Source organism: Nerophis ophidion, linkage group LG28 (genome assembly GCF_033978795.1).
Source record: "Nerophis ophidion isolate RoL-2023_Sa linkage group LG28, RoL_Noph_v1.0, whole genome shotgun sequence".
NCBI lineage: Eukaryota > Metazoa > Chordata > Actinopteri > Syngnathiformes > Syngnathidae > Nerophis > Nerophis ophidion.
In genome coordinates, this window is record NC_084638.1 from 22,719,737 (window position 1) to 22,742,636 (window position 22,900).

Consider the following 22,900-nt stretch of genomic DNA (forward strand, 5'->3'; position numbering starts at 1 on the left):
GTTTCTCTTTTTTTAAATTTTTTAATTTATTTCCTCAGCCAATAAACAGCCAATTATCATGCTTTACATATAAATGGGTAAATGGGTTGTACTTGTATAGCGCTTTTCTACCTTCAAGGTACTCAAAGCGCTTTGACACTACTTCCACATTTACCCATTCACACACTGATGGAGGGAGCTGCCATGCAAGGCGTCAACCAGAACCCATCAGGAGCAAGGGTGAAGTGTCTTGCTCAGGACACAACGGATGTGACGAGGTTGGTTCTAGGTGGGATTTGAACCAGTGACCCTCGGGTTGCGCACGGCCACTCTCCCACTGCGCCACGCCGTCCCCTATCAACTCTTATTCTAGTTATTAATCTAGGTTTTTATCTGTTCCATTATTTAAAAAAAATAAAATATATATATATATATATGTCTTGATTGGATTATCCAGAGAATAGAGCTCAATACCGTGGTAGAGCGCAATATGTATGTGTGGGAAAAATCACAAGACTACTTCATCTCTATAGAACTGTTTCATGAGGGGTTCCCTCAATCATCAGGAGATTTATTTATTTTTTTTTTTTTTTTTTTTTTTTTTTTTTTGATGATTGAGGGAACCCTTCGTGAAACAGTTCTGTAGAGATAAATTAGTCTTGTGATTTTTCCCACACATACATATTGCGCTCTACCACGGTATTGAGCACTATTCTCTGGATAATCCAATCAAGACATATATATGTATATATATATGTAGTCGATGCTGAACTTTTCCATTTCGGATCGTCGTACAGTGCTCAACAAATGTCAATTTGGAGCGGAATATGTCTTGATTGGATTATCCAGAGAATAGTGCTCGATACCGTGGTAGAGCGCAATCTACATATTGCGCTCTACCACGGTATCGAGCACTATTCTCTGGATAATCCAATCAAGACATATATATATACATATATATATATATATATATATATACATATATATGTATGTGTGGGAAAAATCACAAAACTACTTCATCTCTACAGAACTGTTTCATGAGGGGTTCCCTCAATCATCAAAAAAAATAATGATAATAAATAAATAAATCTCCTGATGATTGAGGGAACCCCTCATGAAACAGTTCTGTAGAGATGAAAAAGTCTTGTGATTTTTCCCACACATACATATTGCGCTCTACCACGGTATTGAGCACAATTATCTGGATAATCCAATCAAGACATATATATATATATATATATATATATATATATATATATATATATATATATATATATATATATATATATATATATATATATATATATATATGTGGTCCTGCAGTCCTGGGTTCAAATCCAGGCTAGGGATCTTTCTGTGTGGAGTTTGCATGTTCTCCCCGTGAATGCGTGGGTTCCCTCCGGGTACTCCAGCTTCCTCCCACTTCCAAAGACATGCACCTGGGGATAGGTTGATTGGCAACACTAAATGGTCCCTAGTGTGTGAATGTGAGTGTGAATGTTGTCTGTCTATCTGTGTTGGCCCTGCGATGAGGTGGCGACTTGTCCAGGGTGTACCCCGCCTTCCGCCCGATTGTAGCTGAGATAGGTGCCAGCGCCCCCCCGCGACCCCAAAAGGGAATAAGCGGTAGAAAATGAATGGATGTGTGTGTGTGTGTGTGTGTGTTTGTGTGTGTGTGTGTGTGTGTGTGTGTGTGTGGGAAAAATCACAAAACTACTTCATCTCTACAGAACTGTTTCATGAGGGGTTCCCTCAATCATCAAAAAAAATAAAAATAAATAAATAAATAAATAAATCTCCTGGTGATTGAGGGAACCCCTCATGAAACAGTTCTGTAGAGATAAAGTAGTCTTGTGATTTTTCCCACACATACATATTGCGCTCTACCACGGTATCGAGCACTATTCTCTGGATAATCCAATCAAGACATATATATATATGTGTGTGGGAAAAATCACAAAACTACTTCATCTCTACAGAACTGTTTCATGAGGGGTTCCCTCAATCATCAAAAAAATAAAAAAATAAATAAATAAATCTCCTGATGATTGAGGGAACCGCTCATGAAACAGTTCTGTAGAGATGAAGTAGTCTTGTGATTTTTCCCACACATACATATATATACATATACATATATATATATATATATATATATATATATATATATATATATATATATATATATATATATATATATATATATATATATATATATATATATATAAATTGGCCGTAGTGTGTGAATGTGATTGTGAATGTTGTCTGTCTATCTGTGTTGGCCCTGCGATGAGGTGGCGACTTGTCCAGGGTGTACCCCGCCTTCCGCCCGATTGTAGCTGAGTTAGGCGCCAGCGCCCCCCGCGACCCCGAAAGGGAATAAGCGGTAGCAAATGGATGGATGGATATATATATATATATATATATATATATATATATATATATATATATATATACATATATGCATATATAACAGCGCTATTTATATACCCAAACATACATGTATATCTTCACTCTACATTTTCTTCATATCTTATTTCAATACACATTATCTCTGTTGTACGCTTTAGTTTATTACATTTTGCATTAATTCTTATTGATTTCTTCTCATTTTTTCATCTATTTTTACTTTTATCTCACTTTAGCACTTTGAGATTTTTTTCCTATTTTAATTTTATTCGAACCTCCGGGGGTTTTACACAATTTGGACCTGGAAAGATACACACTTAAACAAACAAACAAACAAGTTTGCAGCGATCTTACCACTATTGGCATTCGCTGACAACATGACTAATTGGTGTCGTCTTTTAACAGTCATGCCGAGTTACTTTGTTATTTTATTTTTTCTCTGAGGACAGTTTCCTGCAAAATGTCCTTTTCTGCCACAACGCCAACACTGTTGTTGTTGTTGCTGTCTTTTTTAACCATCTTATATCTACTTTTTTACCTTCTTTTTGCCTTCTGTTACATCCTTGTTACCTTCTTTTTACCTTTTTATAACCATCTTATATCTACTTTTTCCTCATTCTCTCTCTTCTGCCTGTAGCAGAGCCCCATCTCATCATCCTCCTTCCTGCAATTTAACACCTTCTCAACCCCCTTAGTCTCTCTCTCTCTCCCTTCTCTCTGGCCCTTTAATCTTTTTAAGATTGCCTTTTGTTTTAGTTTTTATGGCGCCTCTAGGTTCCACTAGTTTGGTTGTTTTTAATTGTCCCTCAAATTTGTAATCTTTTATCCATTTGTTTAAACATTTGATTCTATCAGGATCCTGTTTTTTGATTACTTTCCAATCTTTACACTTTAGTTCATCTCGAGGTTTATTCTTACTGTGTCCTTTTCCCCATTTTAATCAATTTGGAGTAATCCGTCGTCCGCTACAGGGCCGCACTTTTAAGGATGACTGTTGTCACGTTGTAAGATGGTGGTTAAAATGTATTATCGTGGTACACGTCGCTTCTACTGGAGATTATTCCCCAGTGGAGGTGTCTTACCTATCTATTTTACCTGTTGGAGCCTAGGATTTACAGGGTTTGTCTATGCGTCGCAACCCTTAGTCACACGCTTTTCCATGCATCGTTACACCGGTTTTTTAGCAAGAAAAAGATTATCTTACCCACTGGCTGTCTTCACCTCTTCTTCGGAATACCGTCAACCGTTGGACTCCAACGGACGAGCTGACAACCAGCCTTTGAAAAGGGTTGCTTAGGAATCCTCCTAGAAAGGTCCTGCCCTGGCCACGGTCTTTCTGGATCTCCGCTGACGTCCGCTGGAATCCTCAGGTATATTGGTATCCGGCTCGAAGGACCAAGTTAATGTCAGGGTCAAATACCATGAGACATTAAAAAGACACAAAAACAGAGAATAGAAGACAGACCAGTGATTGCTTTTCACGTACGAGGAGAGAAACTGGAGCAAGTTGTCAGTTACAGGCTCCTAATTTACTCTGAAACTTTCTCCAGCCTCCTCGCCTTTTTAATTTATTTAGGGGAGCCCTGCAGTACACACACACACACACACACACACACACACACACACACACACACACACACACACACACACACACACACACACACACACACACACACACACACACACACACACACACACACACACACACACACACACACAGCTGCGGTATAGCTCGGTTGGTAGAGTGGCTTGCCAGCAACTTGAGGGTTACAGGTTCGATTCCCGCTTCCGCCATCCTAGTCACTGCCGTTGTGTCCTTGGGCAAGACACTTTACCCACCTGCTCCCAGTGCCACCCACACTGGTTTAAATGTAACTTAGATATTGGGTTTCACTATGTGAAGCGCTTTGAGTCACTAGAGAAAAGCGCTATATAAATATAATTCACTTCACTTCACTTCACACTCAGGGAGGGGGATTTACAGCTGTGCGGGATACCTAACCCCTATGGTGAGAACTAAACACAGGCAAATACATAGCAATAAAAGGATTAGCAACTTCCTGCATTGCTCTGGCCCATCTGCAAATTCCTCGTTTAAGTGGGTAGGTCAACCTAAATTCAATCCAACACCAAGTTTCCTTTCTACTTGTCTTCTCAATGCACAAAACAATCATATTTGAATAAAACGAGATAACTTATTTACAATTAATCCAACACTTACTTGGGCAAGTGGTCGGGGGCTGGAGAGAAGCAACGAGGTCCGTGTCCAAGCGAGGGTCGAGGATCGAGGGAGGCAGTCCAGAATCCAGAGAGAAGTCGAGATACACAACTCGAACACGGGGAACAAGAAGGACACGGTGGAGAACACAAAGGACATGATACACGGGAAACTAGGAAGACAAGGAGAGAGCAAGTACGTGGGAGGGAAGCCAGAGACGGGATGCTTACTGCGAAGAAAAACTAAGTTCCGGCGTAGGCTCCATCCTGTCTGTCTTTATGCTGCTTGTAATGATTAGAACCAGGTGCGCTGATTGATGATTGCCTGCAACTTTGCTGTCACGTGGGCGTGAGGCGCCCAGCACGGGCAGGGGCGTGTCCTGGCATGCTGCCAACCGAGGTGCTGGCAGAACTTGCTGCCGATGAAAAGCGGGTTCAAGCCAACAACATTATTGTGGAGGGAGATGTAGCCAGCAAGAGCAAAAGTCACCACCTCTGTCCATGGTACTGAGGACAGAGCACCATCAAACGGGGGCGTGGCAGTGCTGATGGCGAGACACTGCTGGCAGGTGATTAGATTTCACAGGTGGTACGTGTTAATCTAATCATCTGTTCTCTTTAACAGTAGCCGGGAGCAGGAGGGAAGAGAAGATACGGACGTGACTGGAAAGTCACGTTCTACTAGAACATAAAACTTTTGTTTTCATTTGAGACTCTATATAACCTGCCCTTTTTGTTTTCTCGGCCTGGCCTCGTAGTGTTGGCTTTCACGCAACCAGTGGCGTTCGTATTTTGATGTTTGGACTCGATAGCCTCCTCGCTTAGCCTCTTTGTTTCATGTTGTATATTCGCTAATGCTACCGCGCTTAGCCGCCTTTTGTTCCCCTAGCTCAGGGGTCGGGAACCTTTTTGGCTGAGAGAGCCATACAAGCCAAATATTTTAAAAAGTATTTCTGTGAGAGCCATATAATATTTTTTTTAAGACTGAATACAACTAAATGCGTGCATTTTTAAGTTAGACCAACATTTATAATAAGTCTCTTATTCATTTTAATAACATGGTTATTCTGAAGCTAACCAACAAAAAATAAAATACTTCTTACCATTAATGCGACTTCTTGAACAGGTGCGGTAGGAAACGGATGGATGGATTAAAAAGCATGAGAATGTTTTATATTTTGAACGTTTTTTTTGACACTGTGATTGCCAGCGGAATTATTCATTATTTACCATGTTAAGCAATGTCAGCTCAGATTTATCTGAGAGCCAGGTGCAGTCATCAAAAGAGCCACATCTGGCTCTAGAGCCATAGGTTCCCTACCCCTGCCCTAGCTCTTATGCTAGCTACCTTGCTTTGTCTTTTGGTACCCAGTGTTTTTGTTATCAGTCTGTTTGTTAGTTAAATAAATCATTATCTCTTACCTCCACGCTGTGTCCGTTTCCCGACTGCATCCTGGAAGAGCACCATTGGCACCAAGATGCAGTCGGGCAACGGACACAGCGTGGAGGTAAGAGATAATGATTTATTTAACTAAAAAACAGACTAATAACAAAAACACTGGGTACCAAAAGATAAAACAAAGAGCTACCTAGCATAAGAGCTAGGGGAACAAAAGGTGGCTAAGCGCGGTAGCTTTAGCGAATATACAACATGAAACAAAGAGGCTAAGCGAGGAGGCTATCGAGTCCAAACATCAAAATACAAGAAAACGAAAAGGGCAGGTTATATAGCGTCTCTGATTAAAACAGGTGTGCAAATAAGCAGGTGAACAAATCAAGTCGCCATGGTGACAAAAAACTAATCAGGAAGTACACAAACAAACTCAAGACTCTAAATGACAACCTTATTAAAATTGCACGGTGGGACCGCAAGGAAGTGACTTCCACAATTATGATTTGTACATTTTCAGAATGTGCCTGTTCTATTTTTAAAGAAAGAAAACAATCTAAAATTGTCTCTATTTTTAAGTGATAGTGCCGTGATTTTACCAGTCCGGCCCACTTGGGAGTAGATTTTTCGGCGTGTGGCCCCTGATCTAAAATTAGTTTGACACCCCTGCCATAGACGATCCTTTGTTGATGCTCAGCGCAAGTACACTCGTATGTCAATCAATCAATCAATGTTTATTTATATAGCCCCAAATCACAAATGTCTCAAAGGACTGCACAAATCATTACGACTAAAACATCCTCGGAAGAACCCACAAAAGGGCAAGGAAAACTCACACCCAGTGGGACGCCAGTGACAATGCTGACTATGAGAAACCTTGGAGAGGACCTCAGATGTGGGCAACCCCCCCCTCTAGGGGACCGAAAGCAATGGATGTCGAGCGGGTCTAACATGATGCTGTGAAAGTTCAATCCATAGTGGCTCCAACACAGCCGCGAGAGTTCAGTTCAAAGCGGATCCAAGACAGCAGCGAGAGTCCCGTCCACAGGAGACCATCTCAAGTGGAGGCGGATCAGCAGCGTAGAGATGTCCCCAACCGATACACAGGCGAGCGGTCCATCCTGGGTCCCGACTCTGGACAGCCAGTACTTCATCCATGGTCATCGGACCGGACCCCCTCCACAAGGGAAGGGGGGACATAGGAGAAAGAAAAGAAGCGGCAGATCTACTGGTCTAAAAAGGAGGTCTATTTAAAGGCTAGAGTATACAGATGAGTTTTAAGGTGAGACTTAAATGCTTCTACTGAGGTAGCATCTCAAACTTTTACCGGGAGGGCATTCCAGAGTACTGGAGCCCGAACGGAAAACGCTCTATAGCCCGCAGACTTTTTTCGGGCTCTAGGAATCACTAATAAGCCGGAGTCTTTTGAACGCAGATTTCTTGCCGGGACATATGGTACAATACAATCGGCAAGATAGGATGGAGCTAGACCGTGTAGTATTTTATACGTTATTAGTAAAACCTTAAAGTCACATCTTAAGTGCACAGGAAGCCAGTGCAGGTGAGCCAGTACAGGCGTAATGTGATCAAACTTTCTTGTTCTTGTCAAAAGTCTAGCAGCCGCATTTTGTACCAACTGTAATCTTTTAATGCTAGACATGGGGAGACCCGAAAATAATACGTTACAGTAATCGAGACGAGGCGTAACAAACACATAGATAATGATCCCGGCGTCTTTAGTGGACAAAATGGAGCGAATTTTAGCGATATTACGGAGATGAAAGAAGGCCGTTTTAGTAACGCTTTTAATGTGTGACTCAAAGGAGTGTGGATGCTGTCTGCTCCACATTTCCCGTAAGTGTTCAGCATTTTGCTTTGTTTGGTCATAACCTGTCCGGTCACGGCACTTCCACATTGCTCTCGCTTTTTGTTCATTTATTAATAAATACCACTTTTACCTCACATTGGTACTTTGTTCGTCCCGAAGGTGCAGCGAAACAAGGAATGCAACAGGAAGTAGAACCAAAATAAGAGCACCAAAATAGGAAATAGTAGCGAACAAGGTCAAAACTGCCATGCACTCTGGAGCTACTTAAACCTTCTCAGAATAATATGTTTAAAGTATCGTCTCTCTCCTTGTGTTATTGTTTTTGGAAGACAGGAAGGATGCCGCTGCTCAACTGTTCCCGAGCAAGTCTTTTCAGAACTGATTTCTTCAGTGATGCCGGGTGTCCAGACGCAGCGGTGCTGTGCGGAATGAACATCTCCTGGTTACTGGAGAACGCCACCGAGCAGGAAGTGGAGGAAATGTGCCTGAGTGAGGAGGAATATCTCGCCAGGCAACTCGGGCCATTGAGGTCCCCGGTTTTCCTCCCGGTCTGTGTCACCTACCTGGTCATCTTCCTGGTGGGCGTCCTGGGGAACGCCCTCACCTGCACGGTCATCCTGCGCTACAAGGCCATGCAGACGCCCACCAACTACTATCTGCTGAGCCTGGCCGTGTCGGACCTGATGGTGCTGCTGCTGGGCATGCCCCTGGAGCTCTACGAGATGTGGCAGAACTACCCCTTCCTGCTTGGCGAGGGAGGCTGCAACTTCAAGGTCTTCCTGTTCGAGACCGTCTGCTTCGCCTCCATCCTCAACGTGACGGCGCTCAGCGTGGAGCGCTACCTGGCGGTGGTGCACCCCCTGAAGGTCAGGCACATGACCACGTCCTCGCACGTCAAGAGGGTCATCTTGGTGCTGTGGTTGCTCTCCATGCTGTGCTCCGTGCCGAACACCAGCCTGCACGGGATCGCGGTTCTGCCGCCGAGGTTCGGACGACACTTCCCCCGCTCTGCCGTCTGCCGTACGTATAGAACTTCTCTTAAACTACTCAAAGTACGGTAAACCCAATCATCTACTGCAGTGTTTTTCATCCTTTTATGAGCCAAGGCATATTTTTTGCGTCGAAAAACCCGAAGGCACGCAATCATTAAAAAAACGAAATTCGGTTGACAAGTAAAAAGTCATTGTCACAATTGTTGGATATGACTTTAAACCACAACCAAGCATGCATCGATGTAGCTCTTGTCATAAAGTTAGGGACGGCGTGGCGCAGTGGAAGAGTGGCCGTGCGCAACCCGAGGGTCACTGGTTCAAATCCCACCTAGAACCAACCTCGTCACGTCCGTTGTGTCCTGAGCAAGACACTTCACCCTTGCTCCTGATGGGTGCTGGTTGGCGCCTTGCATGGCAGCTCCCTCCATCAGTGTGTGAATGTGTGTGTGAATGGGTAAATGTGGAAGTAGTGTCAAAGCGCTTTGAGTACCTTGAAGGTAGAAAAGCGCTATACAAGTACAACCCATTTATCATTTATTTAAAGTTGATGTACTGTCACGACCTGTGACTTATTTTGATTTATTTTTTTGCTGTTTTCCTGTGTTGTAGTGTTTTAGTTCTTGTCTTGGGCTCCTATTTTGTGTCACAGTTCAACTAGCAGTGGAACAGAGGAACCCAATGATGCAGATGGAATTGCGAGTAAACTGTTCTTTACTTCACAAAAAGGAAAGTAAATACTTGAATCTAACAAAAAGGCACCGAGATAAAAAGAACTAAAGCTAAACCACAAACTAACTAAAACTCGGGTCGAAGTTGCAAGACGTGCAAACTACGAGGTACATACCACGCTGGATGGCACAGGGAATAGTCAAGCAGGTTTGAGGCAAAAATACAAGGAGTCTAGGAGTTTTCATCCAAACACAGTCAAGGAGTGGAATAGCCGAGTGCCATCCAGCTGGCCAGGTGCTGCTAAAATAGTGCTGGTGAAATTAGATCCAGCTGTGCACGCCCACAGGAAACACAGGAACTCTGAGGAAGACCAAACGTAAGAGACAGGTCTGCTGCACCAACAAGGGAAACTGAGCTTACTAACCACAAGATGGCAGCAGGTGGTGACGTTTTGGTGGCTTTTTCTCTTTTTGTAGCAGTTTCATGTCTTCCTTTGAGCGATATTTCCCGCATCTACTTTGTTTTAGCGATCAAGAATATTCCAGTTGCTGTTATCATACATTGCGGACGCTGTCTTTGCTCCACAGTAAGTCTTTGCGGTCGTCCAGCATTCTTTTTTTTGTTTACTTTGTAGCCGGTTCAGTTTGAGTTTTGTTCTGCATAGCCTCCCCTAAGCTTCAATGCCTTTTCTTAGGGGCATTGACCTTTTATTTATTTTTGGATTAACCATTAGACACCTTTTTACCTGCACCCTGCCTCCCACTGTTTCCGACATCTCCAAAGCACATCATTTGCAGACTATAATTACTGGTTTGCAAAAAATATTTTTAACCCAAATAGGCACACTAGACTGTATCTCACGGCACAACTAGTGGTTAAAAAACACTGATTTACTGTCACGTTTCAACCCTCAGATTTGATCAAGCCCAAGTGGATGTACAACCTGATCATCCTGATCTCCACGTTGGCCTTCTTCATCCTGCCCATGCTGATCATTAGCATCCTCTACCTCCTTATCGGCTTGCAGCTGCACAGGGAAAGGATGATGACCGTGGTGGATGACCGGTGCAGCTTCGGACCGGAAACCCTTAGCAGATCCCACAGGCTGAAGCTGAACAAACGCAACTTTCAAGTCACCAAAATGCTGTGTAGGTATAAACACTGTAAAAAAAATAACACTAGAAACTGCGGAAAGCTTTTGTTAAATAGCAACAGAACATCAGAAATAGTTGGTCACAGTGGTAAATGCAGTACATAACCTGGATTTCGATAATTACAATATGTTCAAAACCCAAAACCATTGAAGTTGGCACTTTGTGCAAATGGTAAATAAAAACAGAATACAATGATTAGCAAATCCCTTTCAACCTATTTTTAATTGAATTGACTGCAAAGACAAGATACTTAAAGGGGCACATTATCACAATTTCAAAAGGGTTAAAAACAATAAAAATCAGTTCCCAGTGGCTTGTTTTATTTGTCGAAGTTTTTTACAAAATTTTACACCTCCCGGAATATCCCTAAAAAAACCTTTAAAGTGCCTGACTTTCGCTATCCGTAAACCCACCGTCCATTTCCCTGTGACGTCATACAGGGCTGCCAATACAAACAACATGGCGGTTACCACAGCAAGATATAGCGACATTAGCTCGGATTCAGACGCGGATTTCAGCAGCTTAAGCGATTCAACAGATTATGCATGTATTGAAACGGATGGTCGGAGTATGGAGGCAGATAGCGAAAACGAAATTGAAGAACAAATTGAAGCTGTTGAGCGAATAGCTATTCGTGCCATTCGGCCATAGCGTGGGTGTACCTAATGAAGTGGCCCATAGCATGGCTGCCTTATTAGCATCGCCGGTAAAATGTGCGGACCAAACGATCGGGACTTTCGCATCTTGTGACACTGGAGCAACTTAAATTTGTCGATTGGTAAGTGTTTGTTTCGCATTAAATGTGGGTATCTAGTTTCAAATGTACATACAGCTAGCGTAAATAGCATGTTAGCATCGATTAGCGTAGCATGTTAGCATCGATTAGCTGGCAGTCATGCCGTGACCAAATATGTCTGATTAGCACATAAGTCAACAACATCAACAAAACTCACCTTTGTGATTTTGTTGACTTAATGGTTGCAAATGCATCTGCAGGTTATCCATACATCTCTGTGCCATGTCTGTCTTAGCATCGCCGGTCAAATGTGGAGACACTCTGGCACATTCAATGGGGGTCTGGCGGCAGATTTCTTGCCAGTGGTGCAACTTGAATCCCTCCCTGTTAGTGTTGTTACACCCTCCGACAACACACAGACGAGGCATGATGTCTCCAAGGTTCCAAAAAATAGCCGAAAAAACGGAAAATAACAGAGCTAAGACCTGGTGTTTGTAATGTGAAAATGAATATGGCGGGTGTGTTACCTCGGTGACGTCACGTTCTGACGTCGTCGCTAAAAGACCGATAAACAGAAAGGCGTTTAATTTGCCAAAATTCACCCATTTAGAGTTCGGAAATCGGTTAAAAAAATACATGGTCCTTTTTCTGCAACATCAAGGTATATATTGACGCTTGCATAGGTTTGGTGATAATGTTCCCCTTTAATGTTCGAAATGGAAAACGTTATTTTTTGCAAATGTCAGCTCATTAGGGAATTTGATGCCTGCAACATGTTTCAAAAAAGCGGGCACAAGTGGCAAAAAAGACTGAGGAAGTTGAGAAATGCTCATCAAACACTTATTTGGAACATTCTGCAGGTAAACAGGATAATTGGGAAAAGGTGGGTGCCATGATTGGGTATAAAAGCAGCTTCCATGAAATGCTCAGTCATTCACAAACAAGGATGGAGCCGAGGGTCACCACTTTGTGAACAAATGCGTGAGCAAATTGTTTGGGATTCACATTTTTTCAACCAGCTATTGCAAAGAATTTAGGGGATTCAGCATCTACGGTCCGTATTTTCGTCAAAAGGTTCAGAGAATCTGGAGAAATCACAGCTCACAATTCTGCACCCTGGTTTACTCCCCCAATCTGCCATTTATCTCAAAAAATCTTGAAAAAACTGTCTCCTCCCAACTTCAGTTCATAAACCTACATGAACAATTGCAGTCTGGTTTCCGCCCCCTGCACAGCACTGACACAGCACTAGTAAAAATCACAAACGATCTCCTCCTGGCAGCTGATTTTGGTCTTCTCACTATCCTAATCCTCTTAGATCTCACTGCAGCCTTTGACACCATTTCACACACTGTCCTCCTCCATAGATTGCACAGTATTGGCATCACAAGCACACCCCTTCACTGGTTTGGATCATATCTCTCCGACCGCACTCTGTTTGTTCAACTCCATCCATCCATCCATCCATCTTCTTCCGCTTATCCGAGGTCGGGTCGCGGGGGCAACAGCCTAAGCAGGGAAACCCAGACTTCCCTCTCCCCAGCCACTTCGTCTAGCTCTTCCCGGGGGATCCCGAGGCGTTCCCAGGCCAGCCGGGAGACATAGTCTTCCCAACGTGTCCTGGGTCTTCCCCGTGGCCTCCTACCGGTTGGACGTGCCCTAAACACCTCCCTAGGGAGGCGTTCGGGTGGCCTCCTGACCAGATGCCCGAACCACCTCATCTGGCTCCTCTCGATGTGAAGGAGCAGCGCCTTTACTTTGAGTTCCTCCCGGATGGCAGAGCTTCTCACCCTATCTCTAAGGGAGAGCCCCGCCACACGGCGGAGGAAACTCATTTCGGCCGCTTGTACCCGTGATATTATCCTTTCGGTCATGACCCAAAGCTCATGACCATAGGTGAGGATGGGAACGTAGATTGACCGGTAAATTGAGAGCTTTGCCTTCCGGCTCAGCTCCTTCTTCACCACAACGGATCGGTACAACGTCCGCATTACTGAAGACGCCGCACCGATCCGCCTGTCGATCTCACGATCCACTCTTCCCCCACTCGTGAACAAGACTGCTAAGTACTTGAACTCCTCCACTTGGGGCAGGGTCTCCTCCCCAACCCGTAGATGGCATTCCACCCTTTTCCGGGCGAGAACCATGGACTCGGACTTGGAGGTGCTGATTCTCATTCCGGTCGCTTCACACTCGGCTGCGAACCGATCCAGGGAGAGCTGAAGATCCCGGTCAGATGAAGCCATCAGGACCACATCATCTGCAAAAAGCAGAGACCTAATCCTGCGGTCACCAAACCGGAACCCCTCAACGCCTTGACTGCGCCTAGAAGTTCTGTCCATAAAAGTTATGAACAGAATCGGTGACAAAGGACAGCCTTGGCGTAGTCCAACCCTCACTGGAAATGTGTTCGACTTACTGCCGGCAATGCGGACCAAGCTCTGGCACTGATCGTACAGGGAGCGGACCGCCACAATAAGACAGTCCGATACCCCATACTCTCTGAGCACTCCCCACAGGACTTCCCGAGGGACACGGTCGAATGCCTTCTCCAAGTCCACGAAGCACATGTAGACTGGTTGGGCAAACTCCCATGCACCCTCAAGAACCCTGCGGAGAGTATAGAGCTGGTCCACAGTTCCACGACCAGGACGAAAACCACACTGTTCCTCCTGAATCCGAGGTTGGACTATCCGGCGTAGCCTCCTCTCCAGTACACCTGTTCAACTCCGTTCATTTAAATCCCCTCCGTCTCCCCTTTCCTCTGGTGTCCCCCAGGGCTCTGTTCTCGGTCCCCTGCTTTTCATCATTTACATTCTTCCCCTTGGCAATATTTTCCATAAATTTAAAATACATTTTCACTGTTATGCGGAAGACACCCAGCTCTACATTTCAACCAAACCAACTGCCTCTCTTCATCAGACGTAGACTTAGACAAACTTTAATGATCCACAAGGGAAATTGTTGAACACAGTAGCTTAGTTAGAATGATGGAAAGTGTAAGGATGGAAAGGACAATGCAGGTATAAATAGACCAGGTATAGCAATGTAAAATATAACATATCTGTGAATATATACAAAAATATACTTAATATGTGTACAGTGTATTATATATACGGATATAATATGTCTAAAAATGGATTATTAATCAACTTGTTCATTTACCGTTAATATCTGCTTTCTTTCCATTTCAACATGTTCTATCTACAATTCTGTTAAAATGTAATAATCACTTGATTCTGGCTATTTGTTCTGTCGTGTTTATTTTGTGTCACGGTGCAGATGTTCTCCCAAAATGTGTTTGTCATTTTTGTTTGGTGTGGGTTCAAAGTGTGGCGCATATTTGTAACAGTGTCGAAACGCAGCTATTTCGCTCGTAATGCGGGGATGATCCCGCCTACGTTACTTCCCTGACCAACTTGGCACAAGCTTAAAGCTCCAAAGAATCACTGGCCATCACCCGCCGACTCTACGCTCACATGGATGGTCAGTACCAAACAGTTTCACCAAGTTTCGCCAAAGCTCTACCGTATTTGGCCCGATCTCCATCCGTCTAACTGCAGCCCACTAATCAGAACTCGTGACAAACTTCAGCTCAGTCATGCTCCTTTACCGGAGTCACTGGAAAGCTCACTACAAATGAGGATTTTCTACCGCAGCAGCTTCCACCAAGACAGATGTGTCGCACCTTCGCAAACGTAACAATTTTTTATATAGTCAAATGTAGCGCCAGCTAGTTAAAAATGCCTTTACTTTAGCTGTACCCAGACTGTGCTAAACTGGCGTACTTGCAGAAAAAGACCCACCTTTGCCATTTTGCCGGAGGGGGGGGAGAGGTTTAAAAATGGATTTGTCTCCAATCGTTTGTGCAACACACTCCTGAACCACAACAAATTCTATTAACAATTCCCTTTATTATTAAAACAAGACATATAAAACAACCCAATCCAACCATAATATACCCCATTCCAGGTATTTTTTGGAGAACCTGCTAGACCTAGCTTTTTTTTTAATCAAAAACAGGTTAAGTAATTAGTCTTACCAATCCCGATCATCTCCAGACAGCTTTTACACTTCAAGCAAAATTGCTTACCTTTAGATGTTTGCGTGCAAACCTCTGTCTGGCTGGGAGAGGGACCGGGAGCGGATGTTGACCCATAGCGTTCTAGACCATCCTGCCGACAACGCCAATTTTACAGTTGTGATCAAAATGATTCAACCCCCACACAATTTTGGTGTTTTAGCAAGTTGGACATTTATTCCGTATTTTGTTTATAGTCATATCAAACAAAGATGCATTAAATAGACAAATTGTAGCTGAGATAGGCGCCAGCACCCCCCGCGACCCCAAAATGGAATAAGCGGTAGAAAATGGATGGATGGATGGATAAATAGACAAATGCAACTTGAATTACAACATTATATTTTGTAACATACCAAACAGTGTCATTTCTCTTAATATCTCATTGACAAAATTATACAACCTCTTGAAGATCATAACTCTTAAGAACAGAATTTGAATGAGGTCTTTTCAATCAGGTGTTGAAAACACCTGTAGATGTGATTAGAACCATAACGAGCAAGGATTAAACTGATTGAAAAAGACTGTGACGCTCAGCTTCTTGTAGATGGTCAATGGTGTATTTGCACCGTGGTGAAGTCCAGGGAGTAGTCAAAGAAGTCCAGAGAGTAGGTAATTTCTCTTCATAAGAAAGGATATGGATATAAGAAAATAGCAAAGATATTACACATTCCAAGAGACACAGTTGGGAGCATAATTCGCAAGTTTAAAGCTAAAGGCAAAGTGGAAACACTACCTGGGCGTGGTAGAAAGAGGATGCTGTGTGCAACTGCTGTCCGGTATTTGAAGCGTACGGTGGTGAAAAACCCCCGGGTAACAGCTGAGGAACTACAACAGGACATTGCAGAGGGGGGGATGCAGGTTTCGTCCCAGACAATAAGGCGCGCACTACCAGATGAAGGCCTCCATGCCAGAACTCCCAGGCGCACCACACTTCTGACTACCAGGCACAAGAAAAATAGACTCTAGTATGCCAAAAATCATCTGGACAAACCCCAAAGGTTTTGGGAAACTGTTCTATAGAGTGATGAGACAAAAGTGGAACTCTTTGGGCCTATGAATCAACGTTATGTCTGGAGGAGAAAAAATTAAGCTTACAAAGAAAAGAACACCTCTCCTACTGTTAAGCACGGTGGGGGGTCAATCATGCTCTGGGGCTGTTTCTCTGCCTCAGGTACCGGGAATCTCCAGCGCGTTCAAGGCATTATGAATTCTATTTCCTAGCAGGATATATTAGCTGCAAATGTCATGAAGTCAGTGACGAAGCTGAGGCTTGGGAGACGTTGGACCTTCCAACAGGACAAGGATCCCAAGCATACCTCCAAATCAACATCAGAGTGGTTGCAGAAGAAGGGCCGGAAGACTCTGGAGTGGCCTTCACAGTCGCCAGACCTAAATCCTATAGAAAACCTGTGGAGGGAATTGAAGAAGGCAGTTGCAGCACACAAGCCCAAGAATATGAATGAACTGGAGGCCTTTGCCCAAGAGGAATGGGCTAAAATACCTGGGGATTGAAAAATTGTGTCAATAAGATATTAAGAAAAATGTCCTTTTTGGGTATTTTGTAAAATACAGTGTTACAATTTAAGTTGCATTTGTCTATTTGACACATCTTTCTTTGATATGACTATAAACAAAATACGGAATAAATGTCCAACTTGCTAAAACACCAAAATTGTGTGGGGGTTGAATCATTTTGATCACACCTGTATGTGGTGGATTGGTCTGAAACTTAAACAGCAACAAAGTGGATTTAGTACAAAAGTTTTATTTACCTAAAATCAAAAAGTACAAGTTGGATTGAATTGCCAATGCGGGGGATCAAGAGTCATGGAAAGTCATGCAAATCCTATCAAATATTGGTCTACTGGCTTTTTATATGTTTCCCTCATGTGTCAAGGTCTCCTTGTTTTGCAACTGCTTGCTCCCCAACAACCTTGAATCCCTTAGTCATAACAAACAATCAAAACATTTTGTAGAATGGTTAGAGCGACCACAAATTCAACGTTCCCCTACATATGCTCAGAAGTGGTTCAGAGGCTTTTAGATAGACTTTCTTTTTGGACTAAAACAGACACAAAATATGGTATAAAGGTCAGAAATTCCACTATACTTTAAAGTCACAATCTTTGCTGCAAATTACTGTTGAGTCCTCTCGCTTGGTCCGTCCCTTTCTACGAAAGTCAATTTGACACGAGAGGTCCGTACTTTTCTTCAAATTGCCATCATTGTGAAATGTATGCCGGCTGACCCCTTCTTAAGTTGTCTTACCCCAACCTGTAACAATGCACCTGGCAGACACGTTTCAGCATTCCTTCAAGTTCTACACAGAAAGGCGACTTAGTCTTTGGTGTGGTCAGCCTTTTGAGTGAACAAAAGCCAAATAAAGCATATACAACAATGCTTTTAAGTCCACGGTCATAATTAGTGTAGTTTGATTACATTTTTGATATATCATATTTTCCGGACTATAAGGCGCACTTAAAATCCTTTTTTTCGCCGCAAAACTCGACAGTGCGCCTTATAACCTGGTGTGCCTAATTTAAGGAATAAGTTTGGTTGAGATTTCCCGCCTCGAAGCTATTTTATTTGGCACAAAGGTGACCAGATGGCAGTCAAACATAAGAGATACATGTGGACTGCAATATGTCTCAGGTAAACAACACCAACATTTTAAATGTTCCATTGAAAATATAGAACATTACACACGGCGCTCAAAAATCTATCAAAATGTTTTAGCACGACTTTGGTAAGCAATGAAGCCACACCGATTGAATGATTGTCGGCACATTAAAAACATACAAGTATTATTTTTTTTCTTTCGAAATGTATATAGCGCTTTTTCTCGACTGACTCAAAGCGCTTTACATAGTGAAACCCAATATCTAAGTTACATTTAAACCAGTGTGGGTGGCACTGGGAGCAAGTGGGTATAGTGTCTTGCCCAAGGACACAACGGCAGTGACTAGGATGGCGTAAGCCGGAATCGAACCTGCAACCCTTGAGTTGCTGGCACGGCCACTTTACCAACCGAGCTATGTGTATAAGGTAAGACATATTATCTGGCGTTTTGTTTCCAACGTCATGCAAAAGCAACTTTTCTTACCTTCTGGTACCTGCTGATCTGTACTTGGGATCTGCATAAATCCTGAAAAATTGCGTGAGTTCGCCTTTGTAGTCTGTGCCGACAACATAGTCGATAAGCTTCTTCTTTTTCTCTATCTTCTTGTTATGGTTCATTCATCCTCAGCTGTTGCCATTTCTAATAAAAATTTGTGTAAAGTTCTTACTTATATCTGTCAGTAAACTCGCCATAACAGCGCTAAAACATACCGGTGTAGCGAGTATACATTATTCACCCAAGGAACTTTAGTTATTAGAGTTCCCTGCGTGGGTTCCCTCCGGGTACTCCGACTTCTTCCCACCTCCAAAAACATGCACCTGGGGATAGGTTGATTGGCAACACTAAATTGTCCCTAGTGTGTGAATGTTGTCTGTCTATCTGTGTTGGCCCTACGATGAGGTGGCGACTTGTCCAGGGTGTACCCCGCCTTCCGCCCGATTGTAGCTGAGATAGGCGCCAGCGCCCCCCGCGACCCCAAAAGGGAATAAGCGGTAGAAAATGGATGGATGGATAACAGGTGTGCCTAATATATGAAAATAGAAAACAAATACATCATTCATCGGCAGTGCGCCTTATCAATCAATCAATCAATCGATCAATGTTTTTCTATATAGCCCTAAATCACCAGTGTCTCAATGGGCTGCACAAACCAAAACGACATCCTCGGTAGAGCCCACATAATGGCAAGGAAAACTCCCCCCAGTGGGACGTTGGTGACAGTAACAATGATGACTATGAGAACCCCCCCCCCCCCAGGGGACCGAAAGCTATGGATGTCAAGCGAGTCTAACATGATACTGTGAAAGTTCAATCCATAGTGGATCCAACACAACCGTGAGAGTCCAGTCTAAAGTGGATCCAACACAGTAGCGAGAGTCCCGTCCATAGTGGGGCCAACAGGAAACCATCCCAAGCGGAGGCGGATCAGCAATGCAGATGTGTCCCCAGCCAATACACAGGCGAGCGTTCAATCCTGGGTCCCGACTCTGGACAACCGATCCATCCTGGGTTCCGACTCTGGACAGCCAGTACTTCATCCGCGGCCACCGTACCAGACCTCCTCCACAAGGGAGAGTGGGATAGAGGAGAAAAAGAAAAGAAACGGCAGATCAACTGGTCTTACAAGGGGGTCTATTTAAAGGCTAGAGTATACAAATGAGTTTTAAGGTGAGACTTAAATGCTTCTACTTAGGTGGCATCTCGAACTTTTACCGGGAGGGAATTCCAGAGTACTGGAGCCCGAACGGAAAACACTCTATAGACCGCAGACTTTTTTTGGGCTCTGGGAATCAGTAATAAGCCGGAGTCTTTTGAACGCAGATTTCTTGCCGGGACATATGGTACAATACAATCGGCAAGATAGGCTGGAACTAGACTGTGTGGTATTTTATACGTAAGTAGTAAAACCTTAAAGTCACATCTTAAGTGCACAGGAAGCCAGTGCAGGTGAGCCAGTACAGGCGTAATGTGATCAAACTTTCTTGTTCTTGTCAAAAGTCTAGCAGCCGCATTTTGTACCAACTGTAATCTTTTAAGTGTAGACATAGCGAGACCTGAAAATAATACGTTACAGTAATCGAGATGAGGCGTAACAAACGCGTGGATAATGATCTCGGCGTCGCTAGTGGACAAAATGGAGCGAATTTTAGCGATATTACGGAGATGAAAGAAGGCCGTTTTAGTAACATTCTTAATGTGTGACTCAAACGAGAGAGTTGGGTTGAAGATAATACCCAGATTATTTACCGAGTCACCTTGTTTAATTGTTTGGTTGTGAAATGTTAAAGTTGTATTATTAAATAGAGGTCGGTGTCTAGCAGGACCGATAATCAGCCTTATAATCTGCTTTGTCCTATGGTCCGGAAAATACGGTACATTACTTTCGACCGATACAACCTGCCCTCTTCCTGGTCCAACCATGTAAGAAAAACATAACATGGTATACAAACAGTGTTTGAAAAAGCATGTGATTTGACTCACCCAATTAAAAGCAATAATGTTTAAATCTTTTCATTCTGAAAAATCTTTTTCTCGTTTTCACTATTTATAAGGCACGGAAAAGAGAAAGACGTGTTCTTGTCTCACATAAGGATTGTGGATATAGGGGGAAAAATGTATAATTCTATTTAATCCCCACTGCGGAGAAACAAGTACAAAAGACAAATTATATTCTTCTTAGAGCGCTATAGAGCTATTCGGGCTCCAGTTCAATGGAATGCCCTCCAGTTAGAGATACCACCTCAGTAGAAGCATTTAAATCCCATCTTAAAACCCATTTGTATACTCTAGCCTTTAAATAGACCCCCTTTTTAGACCAGTTGATCTGCCGTTTCTTTTCTTTTCTCCCCTGTCCCCCTGTCAATTGTGGAGTGGGGGGCGGGGGACAGAGGTCGGGTGGCAATGGATGAAGGGTGAACCGCTTGCATGTGCATCAGTTGGGGAGATCTCTTTGCTGCTGACCCGTCTCCGCTCGGGATGGTCTCCTGCTGGCCCCACTATGGACTGGACTCTCACTAATATGTTAGCGCCACTATAGACTGGACTTTCACAATATTATGTTAGACCCACTCGACGTCCATTGCACCGATCTCCCCCAGAGGGAGGGGCTTACCCACATTTGCGGTCCTGTCCAAGGTCATTCCCATCGACGTCCCTTTGGGTTGTGAGTTTTTCCTTGCCCTTATGTGGGCGCTGATCCACGGATGTTGTTGTGGCTCATGCAGCTCTTTGAGACATTTGTGATTAAGGGCTATATAAATAAACATTGATTGATTCTCCTAGATCCATTCAGCAGTCGTGTAGCAGCATTCTAGGACCAGCCCTTTTTGCTCCATCCACTTGATCCAATATATGTTTTATTCATGCAGGTGTGTTGGTGATCGTGTTCGGCTTCTGCTGGGCTCCCTTCCACGTGGACCGCCTCATGTGGAGCTACATGGACTCAACCGTGGAGCGGCACGTCGAGATCTTCGAGCACGTCCACGTGGTATCGGGGGTCTTCTTCTACTTGAGCTCCGCCATCAACCCCATCCTCTACAACCTCATGTCCACGCGCTTCAGGGAGATGTTCAGCCACATCACCTGTTTCGCAAACCCCTGGCCGACGCAACCGAGCATAGAGATGACCCGGCGGAGCTTGAGTCGGAAAACGCATGGCAGCTCTAAATGGACTCTGAAGCAAATCGCCTTGAACAGGGAAGGCTAAACATAAATGAATGTTTTATTCATGCACTCGTACGAAGCATTTAAGGCAGGGGTCTCAAACTCAATTCACCTGGGGGGCCACTGGATGCAGAAACTGGGTTAGGCTGGGCCGCAAGAAAAGATTTCCTAAAAAAATCTAACATGCACTTTTTAATTACTTCACCTTCTTTGAATGGCTTTCCCGCCCTAGCAACATACTTGCCAACTCTCGCGGTCTTTCCGGGAAACACCCGAATATCAGTGCCCCTACCGATAATTTCCCGGGGCAATCATTCTCCCGGTTTTCACCCGGACAATAACAATTAGGGCATGCTGAGATAGCACTGCCTTTAGCGTCCTTTATAACCTGCCGTCTTGTATGCCTCTCCAACGTGCCGGCCCAGTCACATTTTCGACATCTTCGACACTATTGTAGCCCGGAAGAGTTAGGGCTGCAACGGATTCTGGGTATTTGTTCTGTTGTGTTTATTTTGTGTTACGGTGCGGATGTTCTCCCAAAATGTGTTTGTCATTCTTGATTGGTGTGGGTTCACAGTGTGGCGCATATTTGTAACAGTGTCGAAGTTGTTTATACGGTGTGACCTGTGTGGCTGTTGATCAACTGTGTCTTGCAGGCGCTTATTGTGTCTACTGCAGCCATTTACAACATGTGGCTGGGCTGGCAAACAGTTTGTACCGGTTGTAGAGGGCTTTCGAGGCAGTGACTCCACGGTACCACCATAATAATGTTGTACGGGTAAAATTCGGGACAATGATTACCCCTAGAGGGGCACTGAAAATTGGGAGTCTCCTGGGATAGGATAAGCTACAGTAGTATGCAAATGGCCAAATGTATGAAGTGTTACACCAGGGGTGTCCAAACTACAGCCCGTGTGTCCGGTTTGGACCGTGGGACGCCTCAACTTTGTTAAGGAATTTGGTCCACGGAGTGCCTCCAATTTAATTAGAAATGTAAAAATGACAGTATAATTGCCGCAAGTTTGCCGTCATCTTGCGGACAACGTGATTAATTCGGGTTAATGATCATGAAATGCTCTTTAAAGTGCACACATTACAGCATTTTTCTACATGACCCAATCCATATATATATATATATTAGAGATGCGCGGATAGGCAATTA

At 43.8% G+C, this 22,900-nt stretch overlaps 1 protein-coding gene across 1 annotated transcript; it reads left to right on the forward strand.

Annotated features, from left to right (window-relative positions):
* The first annotated feature begins 8,158 nt into the window (after positions 1-8,158).
* LOC133544936 (neuromedin-U receptor 1-like) lies at positions 8,159-21,942 on the forward strand. The gene is made up of 3 exons (XM_061890176.1): positions 8,159-8,840; positions 10,396-10,629; positions 21,444-21,942. Exons 1-3 carry the CDS (start codon positions 8,159-8,161, stop codon positions 21,779-21,781), a joined length of 1,254 nt encoding a protein of 417 aa, XP_061746160.1. The 3' UTR covers positions 21,782-21,942.
* The last annotated feature ends 958 nt before the right edge of the window (positions 21,943-22,900 follow it).

Bases quoted from the DNA above. Each gene is read 5' to 3' on its own strand.
- LOC133544936 (XM_061890176.1), top strand. From the start codon at position 8,159: ATGCCGCTGCTCAACTGTTCCCGAGCAAGTCTTTTCAGAACTGATTTC. The intron at 8,841-10,395 runs GTACGTATAGAA...TTCAACCCTCAG, and splicing joins CCCCCGCTCTGCCGTCTGCC to ATTTGATCAAGCCCAAGTGG. The intron at 10,630-21,443 runs GTAGGTATAAAC...TTATTCATGCAG, and splicing joins TCAAGTCACCAAAATGCTGT to GTGTGTTGGTGATCGTGTTC.